General features: G+C 43.9%; 1 protein-coding gene across 2 annotated transcripts; it reads right to left on the bottom strand.

The window, feature by feature from the left end:
• Positions 1 to 1,223: 1,223 nt before the first annotated feature.
• ABRACL (ABRA C-terminal like) lies at positions 1,224 to 14,153 on the bottom strand. Of its 2 annotated transcripts, XM_008069004.1 has the most exons (3): positions 14,016 to 14,153; positions 8,696 to 8,762; positions 1,224 to 1,809 (listed from the first exon to the last, which is right to left on the bottom strand). In XM_008069004.1, the coding sequence occupies exons 2-3, from the start codon at positions 8,754 to 8,756 to the stop codon at positions 1,625 to 1,627; spliced, it is 246 nt and encodes an 81-aa protein (XP_008067195.1). In that variant the 5' UTR covers positions 8,757 to 8,762; positions 14,016 to 14,153; the 3' UTR covers positions 1,224 to 1,624. The 2 variants fall into 2 exon arrangements, with proteins under 2 accessions (XP_008067195.1, XP_021573712.1); XM_021718037.1 differs by lacking the exon at positions 14,016 to 14,153 and having other exon boundaries at positions 8,696 to 8,764.
• Between the last annotated feature and the right edge of the window lie 368 nt (positions 14,154 to 14,521).

Here is a 14,521-nt window from a genome sequence, read left to right as displayed (position 1 = left end):
GCCATTGTTTCAGATGGGTCTAACGCAACTAGAAAGTGAAGTTTTTAGGTTACATTCTTTTGGGCCTATCCCCTAACTCAATGGTTAACACATAACATCAAAATAAACATGTTTATAGGGCCTGATCATAACACTCACATACCATAAGAAAGGGATTAGTAGTAGTGGCAAACTGCCGCGGGGGGGAGCAGTTTAGAAATTGAGGGAAACTGCCAGGGGAGGGCGGGGCACACCTCATCAACAAGGGTGCCTGCGTAATGAACATTTGTATACCTAAACCTGAATTGTTCCCCACATCTTTAAAATAAAAAAATAAAAATAAAAAATTTTTTGAGTCAGGGTCTTACTGTCACCCAGCTGGAGTGCAGTGGCACAAACACACCTCAACTTCAACACCCTGGACTCAGGAGAGCCTCCTGTCTTAGCCTCCCAAGTAGCTGGGACTACAGGCACACACCGCCACTCCCGGCTAAAAGTTTTTGATTTTTTTTTTTTTTTTGTAGAGACAAGAGCTCACTATGTTGTCCAGATTAGCATCGAACTCCTGGCCTCAAGCAATCCTCCTGCCTCTGTCTCCCAAAGTGCTGGGATTAATGCCAAAACTCAATTCTGAGACGCACATATAAGCGGGATACACAAAAAGACAGAATTATCTTTCGGAGGGCAGGCCCCTTGTAGCAAAGGCTTCCCCGCCTCCCCCACTGTCCCCCGCCCCACCCCAGGTAAGTGTTCTAGGAAGCTATCAGCATCAGTGTAAGGCTAGCGTTGTTATGAAAGGCTGCATTCAGCTTCAGTGAATTTTTCTGTGGCAAACAGGTGACTGGTTGTACTACAACGAATCTGCCCACACCTCACTGAATGTTCAGTAGTTTTTGACCAAAGACGGCATGACTCCCGTGCTCCACCCTCCCTATTCACCAGATCTCACCGAGCAACTTTATGTTTCCTCATGAAAAAAGTCCTCAAAGAGAAACATTTTGCCAGTGTGGAAAAGGTGAAACAAAAAAACCCAGCAGAATCACTAAAATGCATCAAAACTGATGAGTTCAAAAACTGTTTCGAGCAGTGGAAAAAGCATCTCAGTAGGTGTATTGCATCAAACGGAGAGTACCTTGAAGGTGACCGAAGTTTAAACAGTAAGAATACACAATTTTAAAAAATAAATAAATTCTGGATTTTTTGAGTCCCCCACTTGCCTAAATGACAAAATAAGGCAATAAGGCAATTTTAAGACAATTATATGTCTTTATTACACAAGCATAATATTTCTTATGGGAGTTGAGCTTCAGCTTGCTTCTTGTTTTCACAGAATGTCAAATATTTGTAGAAATTGTCTAAGAATGATTTATGAAACAAACACTCCCCTGCCCCCCCCACATACAAAAAGCCTTATTGCCTGCGTTTCACAACCTGAGAAAAACAATATCATTTGCTTATTTTACAGTGTGATACATGTTTTCTTTCAAGATATAAAAAGGACAGACTTCTAAAATATGAGTCTGCTTTTGTTTACAAAGTTCTATAAAAAATACATGACGTATGCCCAGATGTTTGATCTTTGACTTTATATTCCAGTTTACCAGAAACAAAAAAAATGGTAATACACAAAGATATGTGAACCACATTAATCTTGCAGCAATATAATGTCAACATCATCATGAACACCTTGCAAAAGGAGCTCTCCTGGGTACGTAACAATCTTCCTTCGCTTTGCAGCTTTGAGGGTTCCCACCAATGCTTCAAAGAGGTTGGCACATTTGTCATCTCGGAAGAGGACTCCAAATTTCACGCTTAACTTTCCATTGGCATCTAATTTGAGAATATACAATGTTAGCAAATGCAAAGTCTGTTTCTTGTCTTCATGTATGGCAGATTTACAAAATCTTAAACAAACATCTAACAATGGATAAACAAGATTACAGTTTAACACTTAACAGTCATAAATTCACTGTATCTTCTTCCTAGATCCAAAAAATGATAGAATAAATACAATGTATTCTATATCTCTTGGCCTTAGAATTATCTAGACAAAGACGGAAAGGTGGATGTGCTCAGGGATAATATTATAGATAAATTTCTCTCTATTTCTATTTTTTAACTGTTACATTAGCTGTCGAACCAATAAAGACAAGAAGTAAAAGAGAAAGCCTGGGTCAAGAGCAGTGTTTCTCGAAGTGAGTTCTCCACACACTCAGAATTCCCAGGTTTGAGAGTAGGGCCTCACAAGTGGATATTGCTCAGTCATTTATCAGGGTCACTGAATCTGGATTTTTAGTGGTAGGCCCAGAAATCTGTGTTTAACACAAGTCCTAAATACTTTTTCACACAGACATTGAAAATTAAGATAGACAAAAAGTGGATCTGCTGTTAAAAGTCAATAACCGGCACACTTGAAGCAAAGAGTGATATGGAGCCAGGAGTGGTGGCTGCTGGGCACGGTGGCTCAAGCCTGTAATTCCAGCACCTTGGGAGGCTGAGACAAGAGGATTGCCTGAGCTCAGAGTTCGAGACCAGCCTAGGCAACGTGGTGAAACTTCGTCTCTACAATAAATCAAAAAATAAGCCAGGCATGATAGCACGCATAGTTTCAGCTACTCTGGGCGACAGAGTGAGACTCCAACTCAAAAAAAAAAAAAAAAAAGATTGATATGAAACAACTCCCCAACTTTAGGGGATTCCTTTGGTCCTCTGGCTGAACCTGACCTCTCCCTACCCCACTGCTACAGGTTCTTCCCTCCCAGAACTACATCCACTGTCAAGAAGACAGCATGGCTTGGCTTGGTGGCTCGGTCTGTAATCCCAGCACTTTGGGAGGCAAGGCAGGTGGATTGCCTAAGCCTGCGGGTTCGAAACCAGCCCAGGCAACTTGGTGAGACCTCATATCTACAATAAATCAAAAGTTAGCGGGGCGTGGTAATGCACCCTGTAGTTCCAGCTACTTGGGAGGCTGAGGCGGAAGGATTGCCGCAGCCCAGCAGGTTAGTGCTGGGGTGGCTGTGAGTGTGCCACTGCACTCTAGCCTGGTAGATGGAGTGACTCCAACTCAAAAGAAAAGAAGAAGACAGCCATCTCAGTGAGGGAGGATCATTTCTTGACCAAGGGTCCTTGAGTTTCCACACTCACCAGCTAGAACTTCCCACCTGACGCTCAGCAAACTCCTACTGCAAGCGCAGCACTGCGTTAGGTACTGCAGGCTGGTATGAGGAAGCACAGAATCACTTTCAAAGAAATGACTCCAATGCCCGTGAGCAAATAAGAAATATACACTTCGCAAGTAAAGCAACAGTTCAAAGTAGGACGTGAATGGATGTCAAATGAGTAATAGAGACAATATAACTTACAGTTTGGGGAGGGCAAGTTGTCTTTGGGCTAGATGAGTAAGACTTCATGGAGAAAGTGGTACCTATTCTGGACTTTAAAGGGAATGATAACATGGAGCTTTTTAGAATGTGAGCCCCTTGTTTTTTTTGTTGTTGTTTGTTTGGTTTTTTTTTTAGTCACAGCCTCGACCTGCTGGGTCCAGGCAATCCTTTCGCCTCAGCCTTTCAAATAGCTGCAACTATAGGCGTATGTCACCACGCCCGGCTAATTTTTTGATTTATTGTAGATACAAACTCTCACCAAGTTGCTCTGGCTGGTCTTGAACCCCTGGACTCAGGCAATCCTCTTGCCTCGGTCTCCCAAAGTGCTGGGATCACAGGTTTGAGCTGCCATGCCCGGCACATGGAGCTTTTTAGAAACCTGACAGTCCTTAGGTGAAATCTCCACCTACTAGTTGTTTGCCCTTGAGCAACTTGTTAAAGCTCCTTATGCCTTGAATCCTTCCTCTGTATAATAGGAATCTGAACACCTTCCTCACTGTGCTGCTGGGGGACACAGTTCTAAACACTCAGCACAGTGCACGGCACACACTGGACACTGTTACGAGTGACACCAACAGGGAGAGTATGCCCGGCCAGAGGCAAGGACAAAAACAAGCAAGGTGGTTGGAGTGACAGTGACAAGCATGAGCAATATACTCATTTGAAGTTAATTTTGTTTTGTTACTTTTATCTTTTAATATTTTTTCTTTTTTTATTATAAAGATGTGGGGTACAATTCAGGGTTAGGTATACAAACATTGATTATGTAGGTACCCTTGTTGATGAGGTATGCCCCTCCCTCCCCTAGCAGTTTCCCTCAACTGCCAATCCCACCCTCCCTCCCCTGACAGTTTTCCACTATATCTAAGATGAGAAAAGACGTTGCAAAGGGAAAAACAGAGACTCTGATCATGCCTGGCCTGAAAAGCTAAGATGTCGCTCTTTGATTTGTAAATGTCTAGCAGCACGTCCCTCAGCATGAAATTGGCATGTGTCACTGATTACAGATATAGGTCAATCTGGTCACCTCAGGCAATTCCCCCAAGCCCTCAGGGTTTCAGTTACGTCAAGCATCATATGAGGGTAAAATACCCCTCACAGGGCTATTGCAGTTATTAACAGATGTAACGTAGGTAAAGCCTTGTATAGAGTGCCCAGCATACATTAAATTCCCAATTTTGGTTAAATTTTTTTAAAGGCACCAAACGCAGAAACCTGGGTATAATCTCGGGGTTCTCCTGCCCCCCTCATCCCTCAATCTGACCAATATCCAGGTGTTCCCACCTTCTTTGTGTCTTCTGTAGCTCTAGTCTCTCCTCTCCAGTGACAATTCATTCCTTGGCTCAGGCCCTAATTGTTTCTAAAATGGATGATGGCAAATAGATAACTGGTAACCCCTTACCAGCCTTCTTTTCTCCATAGTACAATCTTCACATTGATGTGGAATAAAAACTGTGGAAGAAACTATATGAGATATTACTCTCACTGGCAATCTTCTACTTCAATCTTTCAGTGGCTCCCTATCACCTTCAAAATAAAGTGGAGTCCATAAAGTTCTTCATCCTTTGGCCTTGCATCTGCTGTTGGCCTGGCCTTTTGCCGTATCACTCCATGTACCTTTTGATCCAGTCACAATGAACTGCCTGCTGTGCCCAAGGTGACGTGAGAGATCCTGCCTTCGTAATTCTGTCCATGTTGAACCATCAGTTTAGCATTCCAGAACTGCTTCCCTAGCTAAATTCTTTTTCTTCAAGAATGGACTCAAATGCCACATTTACTGGGAAGTTTTTCATGACTCCCTCAGTTGACTTAACAGCTCTTCTTATAAAACTGAGTACATATCTATCAAAGCACTCACCATCAATTATAGGAATAATGGCGAACATTTATTGAGTGCTTGCTATGTTCCTAGAATAGTTCAATGCATTTTACAGTCATTAAAATGTACTTAATTCTTATTTCATGGAAGATAAGACACAATTGATTGCAAAAAACGCCATTATTTTACCCTACAATTAAACTGCCAATTTAACTATAGCATACCATGTACTATAAGATGAATTTTTATTTGAGATTTTAAAATGTGAAAAAGTGTCCTTGAAATATAGTATTATTATTATACAAATGAGGAACTAAGGCACAGAAAAGTTTAGTAATGTGCCCAATGTCACACAGCAAAGATGTAGAGGAGCTGGGATTCACCCGAGAGTCTGACTCCAGAGTCCATGCTCTCAGTCACTTCCCAATACATGCTTCCAGTTGGTCTGTCTTTTTCTTTGAGCTACCTCAAGAGGACTTCAAGGACTAAGATGGAATTTGGTTTATTTCTGCATCTCCAGCACTTGAGCACAAAGAGGACACTCAAGAAATACTTGTTAAATAAAAAAATGTAAACCTTCAAATAATCTTTCTCCACTTAATATTTTTTCACAAGATGAAAAGTGAGACCTTAAAGAATTTGACTTTAAATGAAACAGACAAAACTAAATTAATCAATTTCCATCTTGAGCTCATAGATCACATGTACTTTGGTACAAAATTGTTCCAAACACAACTTAAATAATTAACCATAACATGTCCGAAGATAACATATCTCCATTTACGCTTTCCAACTCATTAAGTCATCTCTTACCAGAAACAAGAAAGTCAAGGTATCCTGATAAAGCTGCAAAATTAAAAGTATTTTCATGCTTATAGAGGTTATGATAATTATCTTAAGTCTTCTAATGTGTAAAGCTGCTAATTTTAAATTGGAATTTCAGTTTGCCCTAGTAGATTAAGACACTCTTCTAGTGGTGAAAAGGTTAGAATCTTAAAACCAATTGAATGTGACCAATAAACACCAGTCTGACATAGATAAAGGAAATTCTACAAATCTTTGGAAATGTAATTTTAACACCTGTAACAATCTAAATAAGAGTTCTACTGTCAAGAGTAAAATAGTCTGGCCGAGTTCAGGAGAAATTGGGAATGTGGAAAGAGGAACACAAGTAAGGACATCACTATTGAAAATAAGACTCCCAAAACTTCCACCAGTGGGTGGAGGAAAATGGGGTTAGGAAAGATTGTTCATTTGTTTGATTAGGAAATTAAATAAATTACATTTCCCAATGTTTTCTCTGCAAACATCACATTCATTCCCATTCCAGATTCAGCTCATATATTTCCTCCTAAACTGGCCTGCCCTACACTACAAAGTTCTACTTGAGACTCAAGACTTAGTTAAGTAGCCCCAAGTACTACATCTTTCAAGGATCTATTTCCATGGGAACATATTGAATGTAAGCATGTCACAATTTGGTGTACCGCTTTTTCTGATAATTGCCTCATGCATTTTTATGTATTTTCATCAACTAAGTAGTAAGATCCCTGAGGAAAGAAGCATACCTTATACCACCTGTACTTACACAATGATTGGCATAGATGGATGCTCAAAAAATATTAACTCACCATATTGTAAGGTAAATGAAACCAGACCAGGCGAAACGGCAACAAAGGAGCCAAGAAAAATTTATGAGCGCAATCCCGGGAGAAGTTCACCGGTCCATGTAGCTGTGGGCCGGAGAAGTCGCGCCCAGCAAGAGGGGCCATGGGTTTATAAAGGGCACACTGAGAAAGCTGTGAGGGGGTTGGGGAGAGCAATCACTGGTTGGGACAGCTGTCACGTCTGCTGGCGATTGGCTGAACGGGGTTGCTAGAGTCGCTGTAACAGGTACTGGCTGGCTTTGCAGCTGGAGTCTTAGTTCCGGTCACTCATTTTTGCTGGCTCTCTTTCGCCCATTGTTCTCCTGGTCTGGGTTGGAGCCATCTTGTTGAGGCCCACCCCGCCCTCTGGTGCCTCCGGCCTTACACATATGATTAAATTCACTTGGTTGTCAAGTTCACATGAACTTTTATACACCTTGTTTACCTTTTCTTGGTACATTTCAGTAATGATGACTCAGGCTTGATGTAGAAATAGAGTGACTAGAGAAGACCAAAAAGAGGAGGTGGTGGGAAGACTAACAGCCCCCAAAGATATCCACATCCTAATTCCCAGAACCTATGAATATGTTGCCTTACATGGCAAGAGGGACTTTTTAGATGTGATTCAATTAAGGACCCTAAAATGGGGCAATTCTCCTGGATTATCTGGGTGAGCCCAATTCAATCACAAGAGTCCTTAAAAATGGAAGATGGAGGTAAAAGGGGGTTGTGTCGGAGGCTTTGAAGGTGGAGAAAGGGGGCCCTGAGACAAGGAATACAGGCAGCCTCTAGAAGCCGGAAGTGGCAAGGAAACTGAGTCTCCCCTAGAAACTCCTGAAGGGAACATACCCTGCCAACACCTGAATCTAAGCTCAGTGAGACCCTGACCTACAGAACCGTTATTAAATATATTGCTTTACATTACTAAGTTTGTGACAATCTGTTACAGCAGGAACAGAAAATTAATGCAGGATACATCTGATATTAATGGTTTGATGGAATTTTCAAAGTATGTTCTGTTATTTCAACGGATTTGTGATTCATAGCATTGCTTTAAGTAAGAAAAATCAAGCTAGAATGACAAAAAACAAAACTTCACCTATTGAGGTACTTTCTAGAGCTATTTTTCACATACATGATATAATTTTAAAACTTTGAGTTTAATTTATCTTAGTTGTTGCTGAATGTTTATTGTTCTTATTACAAAAATTCTTCACAAATTCTTGCATATCTTGTCTGGGATGTACCAAATACCTAAAGCTACAAGTATAATTGTAACTTTCCTACAACTTAGAAAAGAGATACTAATACTCCCAATTTTACATGTCACTATCTTCACATAAGTTGCCTAGCTGTTACTGAAGAAAAAGATGACAGAAAAAAAAAAGATTACATAAAGGGTGGTTTACTTTAGCGATATGTACCTAAACACCAGATTATATAAAACTCAAGAATTTGGAGAAAATAAAAAGACAATTTAGTATAATTTTGATCTAAGATGTATAATGGTGGCAGGTTAAAGCAGAAAACATGAATTCTAACAGTTTGACAAATATTCGAACATGATTCAATTATCAGATTGAAATGCAACCAGATGAAAGAAGTCTGGTAATTTTCTTTTCATTAAAAGGATAATAAAGTATCTCAACCATGCTCTGCATCAGACTCACAGTATACCAAAAGCTACATGTGTCTCCAGATATCACTTCAGGGGTAAGGGCAGTTACCTCTGAGGCTATGGGCAGAGCTGCTATAACTGCATCCTGAAGCCCTGGGTGAGCCCTTCATAAAGGCTTCTTCAGAACGTCAGTCCTGCCTCCTCTGAGAGAAACTTGGAAGAAATACTATACCTGTGTTAGAATACTTACTTTTTGAACCCAAACGATGGATTTCCTCCACTAAGAGGTTTACCTCATGATCCACATTCATTGCTGCCTGAGAGAGAAAAAGAGTTACGTCTAAATTATTACCGTTTGTACATCCAAATCTGAGAGCCCTTTCTTTTTTTCATGTAGCGTTTGTCACAATTAATTTTCCATGTCTCCCTTCCTAAAAATACTTGTGTGCCATATATAGCACTGAAGTATCTCCATTTTCCCTCTGTCTTTAAAACTGCCCTCTCAGCTGCCCCAACTCCTGCTCTCCACACTCTATGGGGGAGAGGCAGCCATTCTTCTCACCCACTGTTCACTCTAAGCAGGTCTTCTTCGTGGTGCTCTGTGAGGCACCAGAAATACAAGAGGTGAGTAGCACAGGTTCTGCCCTCAGGGAGCTCAACTTCCACAGGCAGAGAAAGGCCTGCAATGAACAGCAAAGAGACAGACACTCTTTGAGTGGTAGGCCTAAGGCATTATGGGAGCACAAAGGAGGAAGCCACAGCAGGCTTGGTGGAGGCACTGGGGAGCAGTGGACTAGGTAAGGTAAGTGGGAAAGGATCTTCCACGCAGGGGGAAGAACATATGCAAAAGCAGGGACGCAAAGGAGAAAAAGCATAGAACACATGATGCAGGCCCTGAGTCAGACATTGGAGACACCAAGATGAACTGGCACGTCCCCGCCCTTCAGGAGCCTGTGCCTAGTGGAGGAGGCAGAGCGATACAAAGGCAACTTTAATATCATCACATCAATGCAGTGATAACTTCTGGGTCACATGCAGGGGTGTTGTATCCTTCTCTGGGCAGTCCCCACTAAATCCGACTTCAATTAAACAGCTTGTGGTGAAACCACATCTTGGAATAAGGAGGAGTCCAGAATGTAGCAGGTATAAAAGTTATCACTGTGTTGACAGGATGATATTAAAGTTGGCTTTGTATTGGTCTGCCCCGCCCCCATCACTAGGCTTCAGGCTCCTGAAGGGCAGGGAATGTGTCAGTTCATCTGTGTCCCCAGCAACTAGCTTGGTGCCTTACCTTGGCCTGTAAGTTCTCCACAGGCTGGATTCTGCCTACCCTTCCAGCCTTCTCCACCCTGCTCCCTTGGCTCTAGGCTGAAGCGCAATGGGCTTCTTTGGATGTCCAAATGCCCCTCGCTCTCTCACCTCTAGCCTTCACACAATCCGTTGCTTCAACACAGACTATTTCATTCCTCTTTGCTGGGGCTAACTCCCACATATCCAGTCCCAGCTTAGAACATCCTCCAAAAAGCCTTCCCCGAAACCCCAGAGTAGGCGAGCTCTCCCACTGTGTGTCCTCATAGCACTGTGTGTCCCTCTTCATTACATTCAGCTGGAATTATCGGTTTCTGGGCTTCCACCCTAGAGAGTAAATCTCTCTCTGCCGGTATCTGACTCTAATGCTCACTGCTGTGTCACGTCTGGTGCTGAGAGGAGAAGGTAAAGAAATTTTGGTTTCTTGAACTGAAAAGAACAAGCAAAGGCATGAGAGGGGTGGGATTACACCTGCAGGAGGTCACAGAGTAGGCACAATGGGGCAGAATAGGCATCAATTCAGTCTGTTTTCAAATCATTCATTTTCCAAATCAAATAGAGACCAAATAAGTAGAGTTGTATGCATGGTTTTTAGGTGACAATTTGGAAGAAACAACTTTATCCAGATGGATGGTAACTAATTCGTGGTAGCTTTTTAAAACAAGAGTGACATCTATGACTGTGTACCACCTGCTTCAACGATATTGATTGAGACACTAGATTTTCTATCAGCTAATTATTAAAAGTGCCACTACCATCTGCTACATTGCTGGTGAGAATATTGTAATTTAAGGCTCTTGGATCGCAATAAAATGTGAAATCTTCAATTAAATGTGTCTTTATAAAAGCTTAATATCGAAAATTATAGTGTCCAAATATTGGAGACTTTGTGTTGGTGAAGTCATATCTATAACATCATATGCAATTCAAGACATAGTTTAAGAGATACTAAAAAGCTAAAATATACTCAGACTACACGGTCACTATGCTGAAGGCCTGAACGCCTTGCTATGAGAATGATGGTGGAAAAAACATGTTAATGTCAGTGTGATGGCCAGCTGCTGTTCTGCCTCCCCAGCACCCTTCCCCATCCTGGCACCAGCTGTCTAGTTTTTGTTTGGATAGAGCTTTCCCTCCTTATTCTAACCCATATATCTTGGGCAGAGTCTCACCCTGGGTTCCAGAAGTAGTTCAGGGCCAGAATGATTGGTCTGAGGCATAAGGTCAGTGATCCCAACCAGAACACAGAGGTTCAGTCTCTAGATTTTGTTAGAACTATTAGTAAATGACAGTCTCCTTCCATTGGTATCTAAGATGTAAATGTATAGTCCCTGATGTCAATGGCCACCAAGTGGAAGGAGCCTCCCAGGACTAAAGCTAACACAAAGAAAAGTCCAGCCATATAACAATGATTGAGCCTGTATGTGACCCTGAATATTTCAACTATGTGAACCAGTATCTTTCCTGTTTTCGCTTGTGCTGGTTTGGTTGAGTTTCTATCGCTTGCCCTCTAAAGTATCCTTATCCATTAAGTTCACTTAGAGAGATCTAATGCTATTTTTTTTTTTTAGAGATGGGGGTCTCGCTATGTTGCCCAGGCTGGTCTCAAACGCCTAGCTTCAAATGATACACCCACCTTAGCCTCCCAAAGCATCTGTGAAAGTTTTTTTATGTCCTTTGTGTTGCTCTATTGGGTAGGATGGATTGATGTAATAGAAAGTTAGTTTTGGAAGCCATGTACTTTTAAAAAAATCTCTAATAATCAAAACTGCCTAATAATGAATAAAGTTTGCACCTGGTTCTTGGAAGCATTAATGCAGAAATGGTAAAGATCTGTGAGGGATTATGAGGAAGTTAACCTGCACTGGACAAAAGGGAAAACAGAATGGCCAAGGAGATGAAGAACTGCTCCAATTCTCAGATTCTCTCATTCCCTCCTCCCTGAAAATGGGTCTCTTTAACACCCTTCTCCACGCCTTCCACCCACCAGCAACACACTTCAGACTTAGCTCGAACAATGAGAATCAAAGAGGAAATCCCTCTGTTATATATAGCATGGATGTCTGCGTTATATTAGCAGATGTATATTCATCCAATTTTAAGAAGGGAAGGCAACTGATCTTTCTTTTAATTAATCCCGCAGCAGATTCCTTATCTATGCTACTCAGGTAATTCTAAGAATTTTGCAAAGTATTTATTATTTCCCCCCATTTTATGGATAATGACACAAGCGCAGAGGGGTTAACTTCCCATAATCGAATGAGGTTTCTACCACATTATGCCAGCTCTTCTTCCCCTTCTTCTTCTTTTGCTGTTATGCAAATACACCAAACATAACAGTGAGCAGCGTTTGCATGAAATATTACATGCTGAGTACTTACTAAGGCAGAACACTTACAAAGCAAGAAAGGCTCCCTGCCCAGATCGCTATAAATAGGAATATAACAGGTTTAGAAACAACTGCTAACATCTATTATCTGGCATGTTCTATTTATTTTACTATTTAGGGGAGAGAGGGTCAAAGGGACAAAAACACCTATTGTGACACAATCCTTTAAAGGCCCATAACACTTTATAAGAAGTCCGGATGTCCGAGACTGCAGTGAGCAAAACGAGGAACAATGCAGAAGGTGTGTGGCCGCGAAGAGAGGTTGACTGATGGGTACAAATATACAATTGGACAGAAGAAATAAGACCTGGTGTTGGATAAATCAGTAGGGTGACCGTGACTAGAGTTCTTGTTAATCGACTGTACATTTCCAAATAGCCAGAAGAGGATAATTTGAACGTTCCTAGTGTAAAGAAACGATAAATATTTAAGGTGTTGGCTATCCCCATTGCCCTGATTTGATTATATGAATGTATCAAATTATCACGTGTGCGCCGAAACCATGTCTAAGGAAAAAAAATAAAAAAGAACAATGAGGCGAGGTCATAAGCAGAACAAGCCTAAGAGGAAGGAGCTTGTCATTGAGCGGCTCGACCAGAAGAAAGAGAGGGAGAGGCTCCAGGGAAGGCGACGGCAGATGCCAGCCTGACACTTTCATTGTCGCAGCATCGAATCAGGCTTTGTGCGTGGGAACCACAAAGAAGGCGGGACGTCGGAGGCCCGGGCATATGCTGAAATTTTCCACCATCAATACACACTTGAGAATATATTTCAGGGCCCTCTAAGCGCGATCTTAATTTTATTTTCATTTTTTATTTTAATGATGTGGGGTACAATTCAGGGATAGAGATACAAATGCTCATTATGCAGGTACCCTGATATCATTTTTTAAAAGTTTGGAGGCAATACATGGAGACGTTTCTAATGCCTGAGATAAAGCCCACTAGCGTGAGGACCTCTGGAATCAGAAGTCAAATGTACCCTAGGGCCGGGCACTTTTTTCCAGCCCTCCTTCCCAATCACTGACTAGCAGCAGTTGGAACTGGTCAGTAGATGAGTTCCTTTCTCCCTCCTTGCGCGCACTCTCCATATTTGGCCATCCCTGCTCCAAGTTTGGGGATCTGCCAGGGAGAGGCTCCCCAACCTCCCGCCCTGCAGTCCACCACACGGTCACCGCCGGCACCGGTGCAGAGTTGCGGGAGCGCGGGCTCAGTCCCCGGTTCGGGTCGGCACAGCTGGCTCCCGGGAAGGGCCGCGTCCCGGAAGCCTTTGTCTCCGCAACTCCCCGTGGCCCGGGCACCCTGGCGCTCCTGGAGAGCAAGCGCCCAAACCGCGCGAAGAAACGGACCCAGCCTGGGGCTTCATGAGCCCCTGGGGGGCCCCTCGCCACCCTCTACCGCGCCAGACCTGGAGCGCACAGAGCCGCACCCACCTCTGGCGCTGCAGAGGCGGTTGCCCTGAAGCCACCAGATTCCTCTGGGCCGCCTCTCCCCCTCGCCCCCAGCCCTTCCCCACCAGCTCGGCAGAAGCGGCTCCTGAACCAGCGCCAACTGCAAAACCGACACGTCGCACCGCGGTAAAAAACCGATCCATTTCTGCTCGCTTCCCGGTACGCCCCCGGCCGGCAAAACGTCACGTGGGCCGAGTGCGGAAGTCCGCCGGGAGGTGGGGGCGTGGGAGGCGCGCGCCCACCCGGGCCCCTCCTGCACGACCTCTGCCCTTGTGGGTTACAAGCTCCATCCGCCCTGGCCCCCTGGCGGCTTTGGCTCTCCACCGTGGCCCCCGATCCCCGGCTGCTGGGCCCCCCCCGCCACACACCCCCCCCCAGTCCATCCTGTATCCCCAGCCACGTCTGCCCCGGGCACTCACGCACCTCTCGGCTCGCGCTCTTTTCCGATGAGGAACCGCTACCGCGTGGGTCCCGACCCGCTAATCTTTCTCAATGCACTGGCGAGGAAGAGGCTGAGGAAGGAAGTGGCCGAGGCAAAGAGAAAAACGTCTGGGAGGAGGAGGAGCGGGGGCTGGGGTGGGGGGGAAGAGTTTCTGCGCTCAGGAAAGGGGCCGCCCACACTCCCAGGGACAAGCCTATGGGGAGGAAACTTGGGGGAGGAGACGTCCCAGAAGAGGGCAGAGTCCGGACAGGTGGCGGGGCGCTCGGGGCTTCTAGGAAAGCGGACCCAGAGCTTCGATTACCGCCGCCTTTCCATTGTGCCACTCAGAGCCAGATCCCCGGCCCCTGCCTCGGATCCCAGACGTGGATTTCCAGCCAGGATTTCCCTCCCCACATGGGGAACAGAGCGCCCCCAACGTGCCCAATGTTGAGGTCTCCCGGGAAGAACGTGACTTTCATTGGTTCTGTGTGCCGGGAGCAGGAGCTTC

The sequence above is a fragment of the Carlito syrichta genome, unplaced genomic scaffold (assembly GCF_000164805.1).
Source record: "Carlito syrichta isolate Samal-C Ts95f unplaced genomic scaffold, Tarsius_syrichta-2.0.1 Scaffold311749, whole genome shotgun sequence".
Classification (NCBI taxonomy): Eukaryota; Metazoa; Chordata; class Mammalia; order Primates; family Tarsiidae; genus Carlito; species Carlito syrichta.
Note: the sequence above shows the minus strand (reverse complement) of the source record. Positions and strands in the feature narration are given on the sequence as shown.

Excerpts from the sequence above, each read along its gene's own strand:
- ABRACL (XM_008069004.1), bottom strand. The coding sequence starts at position 8,756 with ATGAATGTGGATCATGAGGTAAACCTCTTAGTGGAGGAAATCCATCGT. Across the intron at positions 1,810-8,695 it reads CCATCGTTTGGGTTCAAAAA|ATGCCAATGGAAAGTTAAGC; the intron begins GTAAGTATTCTA and ends TTCTCAAATTAG.